The 21,718-nt window shown below is 36.8% G+C and overlaps 1 protein-coding gene across 1 annotated transcript in view; it reads right to left on the bottom strand.

The window, feature by feature from the left end:
* GABBR2 (gamma-aminobutyric acid type B receptor subunit 2) overlaps window positions 1-21,718 on the bottom strand; it is a gene marked incomplete at both ends in the record, with an annotated part of 465,867 nt that overhangs the window by 30,773 nt on the left and 413,376 nt on the right. The window contains one exon of the mRNA XM_082281997.1: window positions 7,000-7,110. Within this exon, the coding sequence (XP_082138123.1) occupies window positions 7,000-7,110 (111 nt within the window). The remainder of the gene's footprint in view (window positions 1-6,999; window positions 7,111-21,718) is intronic.

The following is a 21,718-nucleotide window of genomic DNA, read 5'->3' as shown; positions in this document are numbered from 1 at the left end:
TAGGCACATTTTTATTTCAGTGAAATGGCTGCAGATATTTTTCAATGAGGTTTCTCAGAACTTAAAAAAAAAAAAAAGGGATTTTTGGTTTTCATGTTTTCTCTGGAGAATTGTGCAGTAAAAATACTGAGCAGCTTTCAAGAAAATGCATATAAAAGTGACCTTTTTTTTTTTAATTAGCAGTACAATAAGTAAGGTTAGAAAACTGAAAGACAAACTTTGCCCTTGTAGGTCTCTTACCTTCACAGTCAGTACAATCTGATGTTAAACCATTGCTCACTCCCCCTGATCTGAGTCAGCTGTGTATTTAGTTCATTTTCACAGAGCTGCTCTGGAAGCTTAATATTTCTATTGAGCATTAGGACAAGAGCTAAATATTATTTTTAATTGCAAGATATGATATTCAGCTACTCAGCTGAAGGACTTTCTTCTTGGCAAAATCCTTTATTCCCAGTGCAAGACAGAAAGGCAGCGGTACAAAGCTACAAACACTAACAGGCATCCAGATTTCACTTTATACTCCAGCCTCCCAAATCAACAGGTAAATAAAATATTTTCCCCTCTTTCCATTGAGACTATATTTGACTTTTTTCCATGAAAATTCTGCTTAGTCATGAAACACATTCTAGTAACTAAGTTTAAACAAATACACAACTGGTCATTAGCAAATATCCATTTGGAATAGCGTTATATTGTCTCTGGCATAAGATTACCACAATCGCAGCTCTGTAAAGAGGTGAAGCACCTCTGCTAAAAACCAGTGTGTGCTACAGTTTAAATCTATTTCTGCTGTGCAAAAATGGATGCCAAGAGACATGTAAGGGAATACTGCACTATTTGCAACATTTCAAAAATATATTTGAAGTTTCCTTATGGTCATATTAGGGAAAATTTTATCTAACAAAACCATATGGAAATGTGGTTTTGGATGCTAAAATACTGTCCATGTTTTATTAAAGATATAATAAATATCTGGTACCACTATAAACTACTTTCCTCCACTGCAAAACTTAACTACCTTCCTCTCTGATCACTGCAAGATGGGACAGATGGGTTGGTGCTAAACCCACCCTATATATGAGTTGGAATCATGCAAGCTAATTGACAAGGAGGCAGTTCCTTCTTCTGAGTACTCTTTTTGATCATGAAGGGAATTAGGAAAGAATGCAAGTATATGTGTTAAAAATCAAAGGTATTATCAGAAAACAATTGGGAATTTTAACATCATCTGAAAACTATTCATTTTTTCTACACGTCAAATTGATTAATTTGATAAATGAATTAATTAATAATATGGTTGATATAGTCTCATAAGATAATTGGGAGGGACTTGAGGAAATCCTGTAGTGCAACCTCCTACTCAAAAAGCAGGCTCAGATGTGAGTTCAGTCCAGGCAGTTCATAATTTTATCCAGTCTGGTTTTGTAACCTTTTTAGGACAAAAGCTGGTCAGACTCTCTGGGTGACTGCTGCACTGCTTCCCTTTCCTCAGTGACAAAAAAAAAAAAAAAAAAAAAAAAAAAATTCTTTACATCCTTCATTGAGTAAATATAAAATAATAGTAAAATAATAAAAGGAGTAGCACATGTTGCACACCACAGCTGTACGGTTCATATGCAGCTCCTGGGCTCGACACACACAGAGGGCTTAAGCATCTGAAGCAGCAGAGAGAAGCTACATCCAACATCCAGCCAGGACAGCCAGACTATCCCTCAGTACCATCTGTAGGTACCTAAATGCTGTCACTGACCAAATTTTCTGCTGGATATTTGCTAACTGGTGACTGGTTGTCACACAACAAGCATCTGCTTCCCCTCCTGCCTGTAGGGGCAAGAGCACAAAGTCCTGACTGAAGAGTGGGCTTCTGGCCATGACTGGAACTCAAGCTCTAAACCATGGTACCTAACTCCTTTTTTGAAAATCTACTCCCAAGTGCATAAAAAAATGGAAAAGTAATGTTTATGAATTAGCCAACAAATCAAAGGAAACCATTGGAGAAGGGGGAAGGGGAAGCAACAGGGATATTTACAAACAGCAACTGAAAGATGTTTGGGTATGTGCTGTGAATGATCTGTCCTAAGCTTCACATGTGTAAAAAAGATATTACCTTAAAAATTATTTTGGTTGTTGTGGAATGTAAAATAAACAGGCAGTAAAATGGCCAAAGACTAGACAGAATGTAACAAAAATTAAAAAGAGGAAATTCATAACAATGATTATGAATTAAAGATCTAAAATAGAGATAGAGGAAAGGTAAGTTAAATGTATGGTAGTAAATGAATGGCTAGCAGCATTAACAGAATTCATAAGGATTTATAAAAATGTAAGTTGAGAAAAATGAATCGTAATAATGATTAATTCCTTGGAAGATGAAAAATTCAATGGCAGTGGTGCAGCATAAGATATGCTTAACAAGGGATTTTGCCCTATATTTACATAGAGATGGAACAGTCCATTCACATCTTGCCAAAACAGTGAAGTGCAGCTTATTCCAGAAGTAAGAGACCTCTTGAAAACTCTGTCAAGACAAGCTGTTTTAATCACAGAGATCCTGTAACTTACATGCAGGAGTTTTAAGAATTGATTTAGAAGTTGTCTGGACTGCTGGGTTTAATTTGATATTTATATATAGCAAATATTTGTTGGATATTTGTTGATATTTATTGGAATTCTGGCAAAGCTCCACTTAAGATGCAAAGAGGCCATATGGGAAAAGAGAAAGTGGAACACCCCCAGTGATTACAGAGCTATTACTGTAATTTCTCTCCTAAGCAAATTAATGAAATGGCTGACACATGAACTCATCCAGTAAGTGGGGAACAAAAAAAAAAAAAGGATAGCAATATAATTCAACATGCTATTATTTTGCAAGACTGAATAAAGGCAATTACATTCATGCAGATTACGTAGATTTCTCAGTAGTAGATTTCTCAGTGCACAGTATCATTATTTAAATACTGAATGCTATAAAATCAATACAACAAATTTAAACTGATTGAAATCTATGTGATAAATCTCAACATGTATCTATTAAAGAGAAGTTACCGGAAAAAAAAGGATAGTTTTTAAAAAAATTCTAATTTAAGCTGTCCCATACATGTACATGGACTTGGAGGAGACTATAATAACATGGCTGAAAATGATGCAGAGGAAGCAAAGGCAAAGAATGGTAGACAACTCACAGCAAGATTTTTAGAAAAATCACAGAACTTTGGCCAAATGCAAGAAAATTTTCCTAGAAATAAAGACATCAGGCCATTTTAGAGAAAGAGGGATAACATATAAGCAAGAGCCAACAAAGTTCAAGGTTTGGAATAAGACAAATTCAACTTAGCAATTAGAGAGCCTTAGGAAGCAGAGGATCCTTTCAGTCTTGAAATTAATATTGAACATTATCCCAAGGATATGTATTAGTTGAATTAATGTTTTCTTTGGCTTCATAAATCAATTACAGAATTGTGTTGTGCAGTATATCAACTATAGTGGAATGCTGGAAAATGAATCATTAGAAGAAAATAAATTTCTTATTCTTACGGACTTTTATCAAGTTGCATGGTCCATATGCTTTTTTTTTTTCCTATCTCAGTCATGAGATACTGATAACCATACTGATATTTTCATTCTTGGCATTCTTGGCATTCTTAGCTAAGGATGATCTGTTAAAAATGGTGTATGGGAAGTGGTCAATATTATTGGTTATGGCTTAAAACCCCCTCAATTAACATGGGGCAAAAGTAGAATTTCATACAGAGAGCAACAGTCAAGCTCAAAATATAGTTTTGCCTCAAAAGCCTGTTTCTCAGTAGCTGAATAACAGGTCAGGGACACAATGAAACTTCCAACATATGTACACCTTGAATCTAATGTTAACTTAAAGCATTATCAGGAAGAGAGGGATCAAACAGTAGACAAGACTAATGTGTGTGTGACTAATAAGCAAAGCATTCTAAGAGTCCAGTCTGGTATTGTTCTGGCTGAGATGAGAAAAATAATTCATACCCCTCAGAAAGATGTTAGTGCATTCCCTAATAACGCATCACCAGCAAGGTGAAGATGGTGTGTTTTCTGTCATCCTTTGGAATATATGAAATAAAGGTGCTTTTCAATGTGTGCCTCATCAAAAATCAAAATACTGCAACTGACTAGTTGAGATACAACTGATCCAGTTGACGTAATGGTGCTCAGGCATAGAATATTCTCAATCTCAGAAGTCTTTTTCAGCCTAACTGATTCTGTTATTCTGCAATGGTCAACATGTACACATAGACAGACCTTGAACTTGTCTGCAGCCTTTTAGGAGCTGAACTTGAGAAGGGAGAAAACACTGAATCCTCTAAGTATGGAGCAGCTGGAGAAGACTAATACACTGTTCATTAAGAAGATTAATTAAGTGGTAAAGGCAAAATGTAGGATGGTCATTTTCCTGTTATTCTCTAGTCACGAGTCCTGAGGAATCTGAATCTAATAACTGAGAAGCCTTCATGAAGTAAGTAAGAATTTCCTCACATCCCTTCAGAGGCAATTGAAGAATTGTGAATCTGATTTTTAAAGTTTGCTTACTTTAATTTAGAGGGAACCAGTGTATCCTGTCATGTAATGCCTTCCCTTATTTTGCCATACCTTGCCTTCCCTTCTGTGCTCTGCCCTACCCTGAGTGATTTATTCACTGCATCAGTTCATTTAAGACATCAGAATGGACAGTATTGCTTTTACTTCAAGACAAAAAAGAAAAGAACTTTTTTAGGTTAACCCCATTTTTTGTATTCCTATTTTGAGACAAGAGGTCACGGTAAACCATTTTGGCCTGAGTAAAGCCATTTTACCTTAAATATTGCATTGTACTGTAATAAGCAATACTAGCTCTTTAGTATATAGCATGTTAAATTAGATCTATGTTTTACTATTACAAATCACAGAATTTTGTACTAGCTAAACCTTTATAAAATGATACAGTAACATGAAAGGTTCTGTTTTTTGTTCTGAAGGCAAAGTATGTGTGGTATACAGAATGTTTTTGGTGATGAGATAAAATGCATCAATTCTGTTGTCCTCATATCACTCATTCACTCATCATAGCAATTATTTAAATGATTCAGATGAGTATCTTCCTTTTTAATATGTAGCGATTTGTGTGTTAAGAGGGCACTGGAGTAATAAAAAGTGTGTATTTCACTGGTGGTTATGAAAAGCTGTGTGTCTGAAATTAGTGAGTAATGGCATACATAAAATAAATAAGACATTAGTACCACTTAAGCTGAATGTTATAGATATTACACAAACCAAGAAATTCAATAGTGAATTGGGTGTTTTATATATGCATATATCCACATATATGCACATATTATTGTCTAATAATGTAATGGCATTTGCAAAATAAGCTTGCAAGTGACACTTACAGACTTAAAGACAGTCACATATCTTATAGAACATAGTCCAACATACATGCTGACAAATCAATATACAGCAAAGAGCTAGTGAGAACCAAAGCAGTCTGACTACTGTCTAACACTACTCAAACTTGAAACTTCAAAGAAAGTTGCCTGAGAATGTATATTTAAAATATTTTTACTGAAAACATTGATGAAGTTATTTAAAAAACCAAAGAAACCCTACCATTTGTTTGAATCTTACTGTGGCCCCAGTGCTGGTCAGTGTCATGGCTCCCAACTTGCAGCATCCTTCAGGACACAAATCCCTCAATGCTGCACTACATGCCAAGGTTGATGTGCACCCAGAGCCACCCAGAGCTGACCAGTCAGACATGCTGAGGTGTGGAATCTCTCCTGATTCCTGATCCCTTTGGAGGGAGCAAGTATGTCCTAGGTCCTAATTTCACAGTCTGCTTGGACATTCTCTGTCTGAAAAAGAGCCATCTACTCCTTTCCCTTTCCCTTTCCCTTTCCCTTTCCCTTTCCCTTTCCCTTTCCCTTTCCCTTTCCCTTTCCCTTTCCCTTTCCCTTTCCCTGAGAAGGCTTCCTTTTGCCTAGTAGCTCGAGGATCTGAGCTCTAACCTGGGACCTGGAGACATTTGATGCTAGTGCCTTCTTGCTTGAAGGCTCACCCCAGCAGAGTGGTCTGACCACAAAGCAACTGTTTAGAATTTAAAGAAACAAAAACCCCCATCTCTCTTTAAACACTTTTCAGCCTGAAGAAAGCAGTGTGAAACACAGCAGGACTCATCAGAGCAGTCATTCACATGGGAGAGGGAAGAAAAGGACTCCTGGCACGAGCAGCCCCCTCTGGGCAGCAGCACCAACCACACTAAGTGGAAGCAGCTGACCCCATCTTTCCCGGTGTCCTAATGAACCAGCATGCTCCAAATGCACAGAACAGATTGACCCCTTCAGGCACTGTAGACTAATGTCTATCAGGCTTAGGATCCAGATGGGGCTCAACTCAAGATAGGTGTTCTGCTGGTCAGTGCTGTCAAAATCAGATGTTTTCAAAACCTTCAGGCTCAGGAGCTTTTAATCACTAATAGTCACAGTTTCTTTTTCTTTTTTTAAACTATCAAGCCTCAGGGTTCCCCATTCCTGAGGCCTGTTTTAGTAACTAAATCTTTTTATCGAGATGGGCCTCAGTGACAAAAGGGTTATTTTGATTCAGGCCCCAAATTAATCTTGCATCTTGTGTTTATTTCTCAAGGACATTTGCAACTAAGAGGCAAACATCTCGAGCAATCTAAATCTACCTTTTTGGAGAACCTATAGGAATTCAGAGGATTTGACTTCTTTATGTACAAAGCTGTCTCGTTTGTAGACCCATCTTTTCACTACTAAATTTCATGGTTTGTGGTATACCTATAATACTCAGCTTAAGTGCTAGTAATGTCTTATTTATTTTACAAATGCATATATCCACACAGACCTGATTGTAAAACTTGTACTCAAGGCCATTTTAACTGACTCCCAGCCATCAGGAAAGCAAATACAATTCAATTGATGCCTATCAGTAAATAGCAGCTTGAAGTCAGTGCTGTGCAGAAGAAGCTGTGCTTACCATCAGCAGCCCTTTATAAGCATAGACGATCCCAAGCCAAATGGTCATGTGGGTGTTTTCGCAGTGCTCCAAGATTGGTCGGATGGAGATATCTCTGCCCGCAGGGTCCGGCTGCAAAATGAAAAGGTGGAATAGTTGGACTCAGATTTCCTTTGCATTTGCACCTCAGTGGTACTTAGATATATTTTCAGTTAATTGAGGATGTGCAGAATACAGAGTGGACAACTTTAAAGTAACTTGTGATGAGAGCGGACCCATGAACCTGCAGAGAAATACAGTGAAAAGCAAGGATCTAAGGAAACAGCTGCATGATACCTACTACCTGGTGAGGTCACATCTACTGCAAACCTGAAAGAAAATGTCTGAAGTCACTCTGTATTTAACATTGTCAGTCATATTTATCAGCTTTAGGACATACAATTTTCCAACAAGGCAAACAGCTTGAAAGCACAGGCATGAAAAATAATGTATTTAAATTCCTCTTTCCTTTCACCTGCGGTTCTTGTGTCACTGGCAAATGGCTGATAAACAATGTATGAAACATTGCCATGTTTCAGGTGGTTTTTCATTGATAACCATGAGCTAAATTAAAGACCATTTACTATGGAAACTACACCAGTAGCTTAGGAGAGACTATAAATCATCAAAAATATGGAAAAAAGAAAGTCTTTTAGATCCAGTGATTGCCTGTGCAAAACGAAATACTGCTGGAAGCTTTGTAGCTTTCCATTTATTTTGAAAAGGAGATTGTATAATATTGCAGAATCAAGAGGACTTGGAGACTATTAGAACTGTTTGTATGAAGGAGGAGCAATAACAAAGACTCAGAGAAACCTGCAAGAACCACCCCTTGCCCTCCTCACATGTTTTTTTTTATGAACAGAGGAAAGAACAGCTGACACACAGAGCAAAAGGTTACTAGCTACTATGCTGTACACAATTAGAATAGATATTTGGGTCTGGGCAAAAGGCTGAACTGCTTGTTAATGATGCACATTGTACAAGAACACAAGGATCTTCTTGTATGTGATTCTTAAAGAACTTGTTTTAGTTACATACTGCAGAACATTCCTGCTGGCTATCCTGAGATGCATGTACCTACAGTTGTTGTGTTTACAAAAAATGCTGAAATACTGAAAGCTACTTTTCCTTTCTACTTTAAAAGACTGGATTTGAACTTCAGCCAAACTAAGATCAACCCAAATGCAGCTTTCTGTACCTGGTTGTCCCAGTGGCTTTTCAATTTTCCTTTTTGATGAGTAACACATGTAAAATGTTTCAAACATAAGTATAGTGATCATTATATAAGAAAAAAATCATGTTTTCACCAACTGAAAGTTAGAAATCTACATGGAAAGACTTTGAAGATATCTGAATAATTTCCTAAAGCTTATTCTTGCTGTCTCTGATGATGTATGACTTCTGCTATGTATTTCAGCAGTCACAGCAATAATCTTCAGTTCACTTTCTTCCACTGGTGTTTTTGTATGTGAAGCATTTCCCCTGACCTCATACTCTGTAAAAAATGAGAAAACCCAAACAACCTTGTGCTATGATGCACTGCACAGTGAAAGTATTCACAACTTTCTTTGCAAAGCCTTCAGTAGGCAAGACATTAACATTTAAAACCTTTTCCTATCCTGAACTCCTGTAGAAACCCTGAAATGAAAAATAAAGCTCTTGGAAAAAAAGCTGGGCTAAAATAAAGTACGATAAAAACCAAGGTAGCAATATTAACTCTCCCAAAGAGCTTATGACTCCATCCTAATGGTTGTTGATGGCAGGCAAACAACCATTAGCTGAAGAACTGAAATGACTACAAACATTAAGTGTCATCACAACATTTAAGATGCTACAAATGTTTGTCTGGGGATCAGTTGAACTACCTCATTCTCCCTGATCAATGACAAAAGCCCAATACTAAAATTTAGGTGCACTGAAAGCACTCTTTCATCTCAAAGTTACATGAAAATATACATAAACCTGATATGTTGAACATCATTTTTTCCTATTATGTAATAAAGTTCACCAGGCAAATCATTCACACAGAGCTCTGTATATGTAACTGATGTGTCAACAGGACTGTACTACAGAGACATTTTGTAAAATTCGAAATTTTATCTAAGCCTGCCAATAGCACCATCTCTCATGGTCTGGAATTACGGAAGTGACATAAAATTTAAGGCTGTGGTCATCAGGCTTTCTTTTTTTTTTTTCCTTCTCACTGGTGAGTCAGCACAGGACTGTCTCTTCATTTCCCCAATTCTACATCCCTCCTGCCAGGTATTTCTTCTCTTCCAGTTTCCCACTTTTCTGAAATAAGAAAGTGTATAAATAATGTGGACTGCCACCTGGTGCGATGGACAATGTCATGTGGTTTGTTTCCCCTCTTCCTGGATTGAAAACTCCAATCACACTTGGACTGAAGGATTCTCCCACCTTTAAGTAACTATAAGTAATTGGAATAATTCCCTGTTTTGAAGAATATTACTGAAATGAGAACTCCTATTTGTTCTGTGGCAATTATATTTTTATTTTCCCTATGTGGCTATTCTCTCATGAAAATTTGCTTTAAAATTGGAAAGTGTATGTCCATTCATTACTTGAAACCTCTCTTTTAAGATCCAGGCACAAAAAAGATGAAGTGGAAAACATAAATTCTTTTCAAATACTATTAGAGAGTAAGCATCATTTCCTTAGTAGGAAGATTGTCAGATTTTATGACGCATGATAGTTCAAAACTGATGTTAATTAAGTAAAACAGCATGTTCAGATTTTCTTTGTGAGATAGTAAAATCTTGTGAAGTGCTCTAGGTAGAGCAGGAAAAGAAAGAATACTGATTGCAGCATTAGAAAAAATGTACCTGGGGAAGCACATCTTTCAAAAGATTTTCGAGATCTGCAAAGCAGTAGTATTTTAAACAAAAATTTGCTGAGGTCCTGTGCATGTGGGGTTAAATGTTGGCACGTAGCAGTAATTTTAAAGTGAACTGATTTTGCTGTTTACTTATCGCTGTTGCAAAATGACATTCCTGTTCTACTGCCTTTAATTTGCCATTCTGTTTCTTCACTGATTTTGTATGAATTAACTAATCATAGCAAAAAGCTGAGTTAAAAAAACATATGATATTTTCTGATGTCAAAAGAATTTTCAAAAACTCTACAATTACAGCTGAATGGGGCACTTGACTGACCTCTCTAATCATCCACCATTTGTGCACTTTGTTATTGCTTAGAGAGGATGACAACATAAATGCTACCAGTGATTATATATGTACTGGAAATTTGCCCTTTCCTTTTATAGAAAACAATCTCAATGCCCTTCAGATGTCATTCTCAAAAGCCTGAAGACCTCCTATCTTGTGATTAGGCTGAAGCTTTCCTACCTCTTCTGAAACCTAATAAGGTTTCTGTCATTGACATCAATTTCTGGAGTACTTTCAGCAGTTGAACATAAATAGTTTAGTCTGTTCACTTCATACAAGAGTTGTGTATCATCACCAGTAAAATGCTTGTTTTATGTGAGATCCACTAGGTCTAGAAAGCAACCCAAACCAGTAAACAGAATGTTTATATCCCCAGTGTGTGTGTGTTTAAACTATTATCAGTCAATTCTGTAGTTCTGTTGCTTTTTCATTTTCTTTGCTCTTCAGTCTGCTGGCAGGGCTGGAAGATCCTTGTCATAATAGGTGAGTGATGGCCCAGGTGGGAACTACCAGAGGGAGAAGTGAAGCTTAAAACTACCAGGAACCATTAGGGAAATCTTTTTTTTTTTTTTTTTTTTTTTTTTTAAATCTATAAGTACAATTTATTAGTGGCTATTATATTAGCCAAAATCCCTCTGGAAAGGGCAGATATTTGTATGATGTACCTTTGACTTAATTTGTGTCTTTATTGCTATTCCTCTTCTGTAGCTTCAAAGGTCTTCAAAGGAGGAAGGGTCTTTGTTCTGTGAGGCATTTTATCCAGCAAATGTCTGGGAAGAACAGACTGGACTAGCACACAGTATCCAAAAGTCCTTGACCTTCCTAAGGTACTTTTTCTTCATGGTCTCCTCCTCAGGTCCATTGGCCAGCACAACAGATGATTCTGTTTGCAGAGTTGTGGTGCTGCTATGTGGCAGAGCTCACAGGGGGTCAGTCTCATCCCACTCTCTGTTTTATCTTCCCTTTAAATGGCTTCAATTGAACTGGCATAATGACTGTATACTACAGCTAATTTGCAGTGTGAATTAGATATCTCTGGCATCTTTAATTTGTCATATTTAGCAGGCATATGGAGCTCATGTGATTCCTTGTCTTAAAACACAGACTTTGCTAAATTAGAAGATCATTCTTACTTCTTAAATTCATTTTTTTTTCCCAAGGATAATTAGAGTTGGTTTATACTCTAAATTCTGTAAAGGTGTTTCACAAAAGGATTCAAACAGTTTGAGCATGCAGTGTGAAATTGAGAGCCAGACTCTTAATTACTGATGAAAAGATGAGGATCAGACACTGTCAACTTTTTGATTACCTAATAATCTGTAGGTATTTATAGAGCAAAACAGCTGTGATATGAAAAAGAGATTTTCCAGGAAATGGATCCCTTTTGTTTCATGTATTTTTTGCTTTGTGCAGACATACTTTCCATTACTGCAAAATAGGAATAGTAATACTAAGCTAGGGTAGCTCATTTGGAATGTCTTCCAATTAAAAATGTGGTAGGCAGCCTAGAATAATAGGCAACCTTGTTTGTTGATACCTGAGCTTGGGTTTGGGTACATTACAGATCACACTGTATGTCACAGGGTAGCTCAGCAAAGCACAAAACTATTACTGAATTCTTGCAATCCGGTGGCCAATCTAATTTCCCTTCAATGTTAATTGAAAAGTTTGGACATTTGTGTAACATTCTAATGATTGAAAGAGGAGGTATGAAGTGTTTCAGGACATGAGCTTTCTTGCATAGATCTGAATACACACCCTTTGCCTCTGTGACATGAACAAAAGGTTGTCTTTTGGTTATCCAATGGGATTAAAGAGTATTTTCTGCTTCATTCGTTTTCTTGTTATACTGAAATCCAGTTCACCACCCCACCTAAGCCAATGGACTTTAGGCATTGTCTGGCTTCACAAATACTTCAACAATTAAACTCTACCCACAATTCAATATATGAATATATATGTTTATATTGTAACTCCTAAAAAATCTTCATTCCAAGTGGTATTTTAGTATGAGACAGTAATTCAGTAATGGTTAGCTAGCAAACATGACACAATGAAATGACACTTGCTGGAATACCAATGTGAATATCCCCTTTTTTTTTATTCACTCCTCAATTCGGTTTTCTAAAGAATAAAGAAGATGTACGATGCAAGCCAATGAAAAAATACTGATACATTTGAGGACTAAAAGGATATTGATGTTACTATTTTACATCCCTCAGCTTGTTACATATACAGAATCCATGCTTAAATTTGCAAGTGAATGGGAGTGAAGAAAGACAGGAAACCTCCCCCAATTATATTAGAGATAACCACTGTAATTCCTATTATCCCAAAACAATAATGTTTGCTAATACAGACACAGTGATATCACCCTGTAATGTATTTAAAAGAAACCTACTTTTTAGGTCTCCATCTGCCTCTTATACAAATAATTCCATAAATCAGTCAGCATACATACTGTAAATTAGTGTGATTTCAAGATGATAAAATGCCAGAAGAGCTATTTATAAACTCTTTTATCATAAATTTGCCCATACATTTATTTGTAGAGAAAATCTCCCATCAACATTATTTATAGCATCACTTTACTTAATGAGTTTTATTTTTCTGTTCTGATGGTTCATTTTTGTTTAAATGAAAGTGTTTTTTGAGAGCCAAAAGGTTCCTAGAGATTTCTTGCTATTTTTATTAATATTATCTCCTAATCCAAGCAGTTTCCTTAATTTGTATTACATAAAATGCAAAGTAGTAGTTCAGACTGAGTCAAGAAAAAACTGTGATCCCTGCAAACAATTGCAGAATAGCAAATGAAAGGGAAAAGGCAAAATTCTCTTGAATCATGGAGAGTTTCAAACAACTGTGACTGAGTCTTCCCGCTCTGCAGTCAGCTATAGCTTCAGTAGAAATTTTACATCATATTATTTCCTCAGAGAATGTTGCCCCAGTTGCATATCTAGTGACTGGATAACGAAATGTTTCTGTGTATGTGCATGGAGACAGAAGGACAAGTGTTACAAAGGCTTAATAAAGCACTCTCAGCAGTAGAATGTGTGGTTTTCTTTGAAGGGAAGGCAAGGGGCCAAGACACATAAGAAAAGTAGGTCAGAGGAATGAAGACCTTTGTTACTACTCAGACCCTCTTGCCCTGCACAGATTGTACCAGAAATGTGCAGTTCTTGGTATCAGCTTCACAAGATGAGGATTTTCCCCTCCTTTCCTGTGAAGGTGCCCAGAATTGTGGTTCACAGCCCAGACTTGCTGTTCCTTCTAGTTTTCTTTTCTTTCCTAGCTAGATTTGCTGATACTCTGAAGGCCATGCCAGGCACTCCTTTTGGTGGCTGGAACAATTCAGTGCCTCCTTGCTTATTGTAATGGAAACAGACAGCATTCTTGGGAAGGAAGGCAAAGGCAGAAAGAAGAACAGTAGAGTGAAACCACAGAGGACAGCCAGGGACAAACTGTTTGGGTGGCCCCAGCTGGAAGCAAGGTAGAGGTTCTTTTTGTAATTAATTTCCTAGTGGGTAGGCTTTGAGTTGTAAGCAAGGATATGACTTATTGCCCATCATGCGGCACTCAGAGAAACTGGATTTAACACTTTTCCTGTAAATAAGACAGACTTGCATCCATCAGCTAACAGAATCTATCATCAGTTGCTTCTTTCTATAAGAAAAATCAGGTCCTCAATTTTGCCCAGCTATTTGGGTCAAGGAGGACAACAATCTCACCTCTGCAATTGTCTTATATTTTCTATTTAGTGCTATAATTCCCTTGATTTATGGATTCTGAAAATATTTATCACTATGCTTATTTGCATTGCAGTGACAACAACAACAAATGGACACTGACTTAATTTAGAAAGTGAAAAATCCATTCCCTAAGAGGATTTAAAACCATATATATCATGTGTGGAAAAGAGAGAAGCATAAAGTAGGGTTTTATGACATTTTCAGAGGCAAATATCAGCAGAGACCACTGCCACCCTATGCAGGCTCTGATAAATGAATAGTTTCTGGGCCATGGCAAATAAAAAAAAGACTATTTCTCAACATTAAGGACCATTTTAATTTCCTTACTTGTTTTTTTATGTTCTCCAAAATGGTAAGGTGATGGTCCAACAACCTATCAGAGGATTTTGCTGCTGTTTTATGACTGCACTAAGACATAATTGAGGGATTGCTGTAGTAAGGGGAGATCTTTCCTTTGTTTTCAAAAATTTTGATCAAAATCTTTAATTTCTAATGCTAAGATCAGCATAATAAGTATATTCCATAATTTCATCACTATAATTGAAGCAGAAACACCTATTTGTCCTCCCTAAGTCCTTCTAAAATTAGGTAATTCAACTTCCCCAACACAAAAGCTGCTTTCTCGTTAATCAATTCCCAGTTTCTTGTTGACAGTCAAATGTAAGGTGCATCTCAAGATACAGATAACCTTTTTTGATATAACCTAACTCCATTTTGAAAAGAAAGGTCATGTTGAATTCAAAAGAGATGTTCTTTAGTTAATAAAGGTCAACAAGAATATTTTAGCACTTTCCTACCAAAGTAATTCTGCGTGGGGAAACTGAGACCACCTTTTTTTATTACAAATAGATGAATCTTAAGGCTACTCAATGTTTTCTGAGAAAAATATCTCAAAACTTAAGGAATATCAACAGCAACAAGATTGTAAATCTGTGGTCCTGACGGATTACTTCTGAAGATTCACACTTGCTGGTATAACTGATCCTATATTAGACCAGCGACACCAATGAATGAACCACACATCTTTGCAACTTTCACTGACATCACTATGCCAGCAAAGCTTACAGACTGAGGGTGAGGGCGGGTGATTAAAGGCGTACAAAGTATGCATTCATCTTCAGTAGAGTCCTGCTTCAGCAGTGAAAAACGTAGGCCTAAACAAACTAAAGTTACACTTGGAGTCTTAAATCAATATCCGTCCTGCTTTAAAGAAAGACTCTGAAATGAGGCTTTCATAGTTATATTGACATTACAGTTAAATGAGACTGTCTTGGTAGCTGTCTCATCTTCAGTAGAACACAGAATATAGATTTTCATTGCATTAACTCCAGTTTGAAATAAAACATCTCTTTTAGAAAAACAATCCAGTGACAATAAACCTTAATATCTTGCTGAGCCAATTGTATTGACTGAAGAAAAAATAGCCCTAATTTTGGTTCTAATGTCTAAAATGGATTGTCAGGTTCCTTTAGTTCTTACTATGTTTTGCCTACTGCATTGAAAGGCTACATAACAAAAATTTGTTCCTAGGTTGGTATTTACAGATTTTGACCCAGTAAACTCTTAATGTAGTCCTTGATAAGCTTCTTCTTGAGCTGGCAGTGTTTTGCACTGTGGACATGTTTTATCGTTCTTTAACATGCCTTATTGGTCTTCACTGGAGCATTGGACCAGCACATTTCCTGAAATCTGAAGAGTGGATTGGAGTATGCTCAGCTGGTCATAGCTGCCCTGCAGGCATATCCAGGATTAATACCACCACAACACCCAAGGTCAAGTGAGACCAAAGCATACACATGTAACTAAAGATGTCACAAGATCTCTCCATTTTTCTTTTCTCTATTCTAAATGATGACAGAAATGTAAAGATAGTTTAAAAGCTATAGAAAAGAAAAAAGATAATCTTGAAATTTTATTCACCAAATGCTTCTCTTGATTTAATAGGAATATTTGACATGAGTGAGAACCCATAATAGTTGCACTAAGCTACCTTGAAAGCTACATGCCCCCAAAACACAAAAAGAATAGCAGTTACAGGGATTTTTGATTTTTCCATTACATCTTTCTTCTACAAATAGCTATTTTGGTGTTGCCACTTCTATTGACGCTATTTAGAGCAAAGCAGGTAGTCATGGGAATTTTTCTTTCTCTCAGTTCAGTAAAACTTTTATGCAACATTTTTCTTAAATAATTTATTTTCTTTCAGCATCTGTCAGACCAGATTTCATTTAACACAAGTCTACCACACACTTTAAATGTTGCAGGTCCTTCCTCTGGTATACCAAAGAAGAATTTTCAGTTGAAAAAGCAAACCAATGTGAAACAAAACCTCGCAACCATAAAATCTATTTTATATTTCCATAGATTTTTTTTTTTACATTGTTAAACTCTAAACCATATAGGGTTTTTTTGTTTGTTTTTGAAGCATATATATGAGATATATATATATAGGTAGCACAAGCAGATAACTCTGAACCTACTCTGCCTTGCAATTCCAACATATTCTTGATTATAGTAGTAAATTTGCTTATTTTTAAGGTTACGTTTCAGTGAATTATTGTATTAGAAGATCTGGACACAACAAAATGTTTATTTTTTCAAACTAGAGAATCATAGAAAGCATTGATCTGATGTGTTTTGATTTTTTTCTATAGCTAAATATACAGTGTATATCCACAGCTGTACATTTCTTCTCTTGTCATGTGAACTTGAAGAAGTCCTAGCAGATAAGATGATCTTACCTACAAGCATCTTCCCAGTACAGGTGTATCATACTGTGTCAGTTGTCAGCATGTTTCAGGAAACTGGATTGCTCCAGTATTGGAAGCAAAGCCTGTAATCTTTACTGGACTTGAAGAATTCATTGAGGTTGTTATTTCTGTGGTAAAGTGCTTCCTCTAAATCTATCCATAATTTTTTAGTAGGGTGTAGTTAGCAATTTTATCATTCCTCCTGTTATTTTTTCAGGGATGTCTATTGTATAGTTTTATTTTGACAGGTGAGCATGTGTAATTCTTCTAGAGTACTTCCAGAGCTGACATGAAAGCCGTCAAAAGCTCTTTCTCAGCATAGCCCCTGACAGCTTACACTTACACCCAAATTTTCATTTCTGAGATCAAGGCACTGAAGAGAAACAGTAAGGGGTTGATGCCTTAGTTCTTGATACCACGTTTCACAGCTGACTGAGAGACCAGCAGAGGACAAGATAAGCACAAGGAGACAGGCATTATCAGCACGAGGGCAGGAAAAGCGGCACATTTCTGAGCAGTGATGTCTGGTGTCAGCCTGGTTTGTCTGACTTGGCATTCACCTCCTTTGCAGTATTCACCTACAGCCACTAACCAGCCTGTCACACATTTCAGAACAAACCTCTTCTGTCTGAGCTATCTGAGGAATTATTATGCTGTCACCATCTCCTCTTTAAGGCTGCAGCGTGACAAGACTTTAGAGAGGCAGGAGGTGTGACCTTCTGGCACTTTGCACTGGGCTGCTGGAGGGCTCCTTGGAGCAGGACCAGCTGAAACAGCTGGGTAAGCAGCACTGGTATGGCCCCAGGAAATCTAGTTTTGCTGATGTGCTTTGAGGAGCTAAGGAAAATGCAGAATGTTCTGCTACAGAGCTCTTAGTCGATCCTCCCCAAAGTAAATCCACACTGAGGATCTCTTGAGCACCTATGGTGATCCAACTCGGTGAGAGGTCTTACTCCTCTGCTGGAGTAAACTTTCATTACCATTGAAAAATTGAAGTTTGAGGTGGTATCACAATTCATCTGAGGCTTGAAAAAGTGTCAGCAGTGACAGTTCTTGATCACATAAGTTTCTATACAGCACAGTAGACTTTTGGTAAATTACTCAGAAAATCAAGTAAGAATCTTACAAATACATCAAGGATAGAAATAAACCTTGGGAAAAATCCTGAGACCTAATGGAATGAGGGAAATATGGAAACTCAAGAAGACTGAAACATCAGACCATTTTGGCTCAAGAAGACTGTGTGGAAGAAAGGAAGTGGAGGTGACCACTTTTGCCTGCCAAACTAAGAGGAAAGGGAAGAGAGGGCTAATGCAGAAAGTGGGCAGGTTCACACGCTCCCCCTAAATAGCATTTCCTTCTGTCACCACCAAGTGGGGTATGAACTGACTCAGCAATCCCATACATGGTCCCCCAGTTAATACATATAAACCAACACATATAAATGAAAAATAGCAAAGAATTCTTTCTGCAACCTGATCAATGTTAATTTAAAAAGTATCTCTTAATGAACTTTTATAAAAGTGATTTTTTCTTTTTGAAATGTGTCTGTGTAAGTGTTTATTTCCATGGCAACAAGGCCTGATGTTCCCACAATCACCTTGACATTACTTTATGAATACATCAGGCATTCAATACAACAAATTAAACAATAGCAATTATTGGTTGGAAATTGAAAACTGCTTTCTTAGAAGGTGTTTGAAGGCTATGAAATATACCTCTATATGAATCAGAAATTATATTATTATTGTTATAGAAACAGGAACTCCTGTAGAGGCAAAATACAAATGTAGGCTTTTGAGCTTGACTTAACAAAGTCTTAATTTGAAAAATACCCATCCGATATTACCATCCAGGGACAAATGGACAGTGAAAGACATATGACAGTTTTTCATACACTTGCTTATGAATAGACAAGTATATCCACCACTGAGCAGTGCTAGGATATGTTCAATGGGATGAAAAAATGTAAGAATTTGAGTAGACCATGATTTAGCTTACCTGCTAAAAGATTGGGATTTATATATAACATATAGTTATATATGTTATATATTAATATAAGTAGCATGGTTTACTTGCATACAATTTAGGGATTAGAATATTTACTGTTCATGAAAAATTTTGAAAGCACCATCAAAAGTGTACTCACACTGTTATTTTCAGGGAAAAATCCAAACAAATTCTTACATTAAATTTCACAATATTACAGTTTTTACTGGGGCTTTTAATCACAGCTAAAAGTTACATGAACCCATTCTGTACAGACAGTTTATGACAGCCTTCCTCAATTAAACAGGACCATCTTCCACAAAAAATTATTTTCTGTAGTAATTTGGGCAACTTGTGGAATAATTATGTAAACAAAAAGTACCTGAAAAACTGAATCTAGTGTTTCAAAAGGAAAGAGTCCCCATTACAAAATTTGCATGTTAAATAGTACCTCAGTACTATATGAGCAACTTGTCACAATATGGCCCTATGCATTTAAGTTTTTATGAGATATATTAACTTCTTACTGTTCTTTAAATATCTTTTTCTCCCTGAAGACATAAAGTCTGTGGTATCTCGATTACTATATCTGCTAATTATGACTAAATAAAAGGTTTCAGTTTTAATGTAGTATTTTTAAATACACTGCTTTCAAGTATTGTATCAAATATAGTAGTCACAATATGCAATTTGGGTTGAATCACAGGATCGTGAATCTAAACATTGAGATATGCATTGCTCATGTATGAATCAAATCAAACCCTGAGGACCAACATCTCTTGTGACAAGCAATAAGAAGCTTCCTCCAATACTTTCTGATCTATATTAGCTGTGCAAATACATTCTTTTTAATTAAATAGTATGTTATCATAATACAGATGTTAGAGTTCAATTTCTATTCCCAACATATTTCCACCAGTATGATTTCTTGTTCTCTCTTTAATAGGCTCTATGTTTGCCAAAAAAGTCTCCAATGAAACTAGTAATGTTTAACTTCATGGTAAAAATCATTTGCCTATGCCATGGGTTACAAAGACACAGCATATTGCTTAGAGATTGAAATCAAATCCACTGGGTACCATTTGTTGCTTCTGAGTTTTTTCTTCCAAGTATTTTACTTAGTGGACAAGTAATATAAATATATACCTGAAATTCCCTGATCAAAGACCCAGCTATATGGACATAAGAATATATTTACTGGCATCTCCTAGCCTCCTAGGCTTATCTGCACATGTCAATGGCTATCTTCGACCCTTAGCTTTCCATCATTATCTAAATGAATGAACAAAACTAGAAATGATAAATACACAGAAGAAGGACATGACTGAATATACTTCTTTTTTTTTACCATCATCATGCCATTTTTAACAAATGATGAACACTCACATCTGTACAAAATAGTGTTTAAAATGGCTGTAAAGGACAGGCAGGTGCAGGCTGTGTTAGCAGAGGAATTTATTTTATGTGCATGGACAGTGGCAAAAACCCCAGATATGACATTATTAAAGCTATCCATTAAAGTGGTTGTCCAGCAGGGTTAATGTGTCTTTGCTAAAGGGTGCAAAAGGGTGTATTTTTCTAGTTCTGCAGAGAAGTGCAATTCAGAGCATATTATTGTTTTGGATCCAGCAGCCATACCTAAAAATTGATTGCTGCAGTTGTTCATTCCTGCCAGACAGCTGCTGGGGTGGGAAGAGCACCTACTCTAGTAATAGCATGCCTTCCCTGAAGAGAATGGGAATCTTACTTTTAGTTTTAGTGCAGTCAAGATTATGCCTCTGATTTTTTACATTTTTCAAACCTAACAGGATTCCTACAACTTCAGCTATGAGTCCCCACCTGCAGCGCTGCCTGGGCTGGGCACACCTATTCAGACAAAGCCCTGGGGCCTTGTTACCCACCAGTGGATGGAGCACACTGGGCACACTTTTGGAGTACTTCTGATGTAGTTCCACTTAAAAAATGAAACTAAATCAGGAGTGCAAATTCCCAAATCAAAATGCTGATGCAGACAAAGTTCCTTGAGGAGAGAAGACTTTTATATCATAAATCAAGACTTAGATTAAACTGAATAACTTGATTATTAAAGGTGCATGTGTGTTTTTACGTGTATAGTTTCATATGACATATCTCTGATATGGATATCTTTTTTTTTTTAAAGAGGAAATTGACTTTTAAGAAGCTGGAATTTGAAGAGTCAGAGTTTCTCTTTTAATTTGCATTAGAATGATGAACTATAATTTAACAAGAAGATCAAAACAGAAAACTGAACCACCTTGCAGAAGCTGCCTTTCAAGCATGAAAAGAGATTCAGAACGTTTCTGCAAATTGCAGTCTTCAGGCTGATGAGACATTCACTATGTCAGCATCACCACAGACAGAAACCTGGAGGGTTTTTTTAGCTATACCCTCACTCTAGATCTGTGGTTTTTAACTTGTGTCAAACAGTGATAGCAAACTATCAAGTATGGCAAGGCTGATTTGTGAGGGCGGCTCCCATGTACCGTGGTACAGAACACCAGTCACTCCTGGTAGTGCCTTACAGGCATTGCATCCAACCTGGCCCTTGGTATCCTATGGCATGTACAGGTCCTCCTGTGCATGTGCAGCAAGTCCAGCCCTTCCTGAATGCAATCAGGAGAGAAGACACAGTGTGCTGTCCCCTGCTTAGTACACAGAGCTCACAGAACCAACAGACCAACAGTGGGAGCACTTAGCAAAAAGCTAAGCATTACTTTTCTCCCAAGTATTTCTTCTTATGGCCAAAAGAGTGTCTTGTTAGTTAACTGGCAATTTCTGGAGTACAATGCAAAGTGTATGCTTTCAAATCCTTAGTCTGTGTCAAATTCACAGTGCATGAAGAATGGTGGTAAAGGGGTGAAATTCACCCAATGTGCTTTTCTGTCTTTTTCACTTTATAACTACATCTTCTGAAGAACATCTGTACCTCAGTGGACAGACTGTTGGAAGGACAACAAGATGCCAGGCTATTCAGATAATTCCAACTTCAGGAAACCATGGAATA

Source organism: Coloeus monedula, assembly GCF_965178545.1.
Source record: "Coloeus monedula genome assembly, chromosome: 1".
Classification (NCBI taxonomy): Eukaryota; Metazoa; Chordata; class Aves; order Passeriformes; family Corvidae; genus Coloeus; species Coloeus monedula.
The sequence above is the reverse complement of the archived record's forward strand: the minus strand, read 5'-3'. Positions and strand labels throughout refer to the sequence as shown.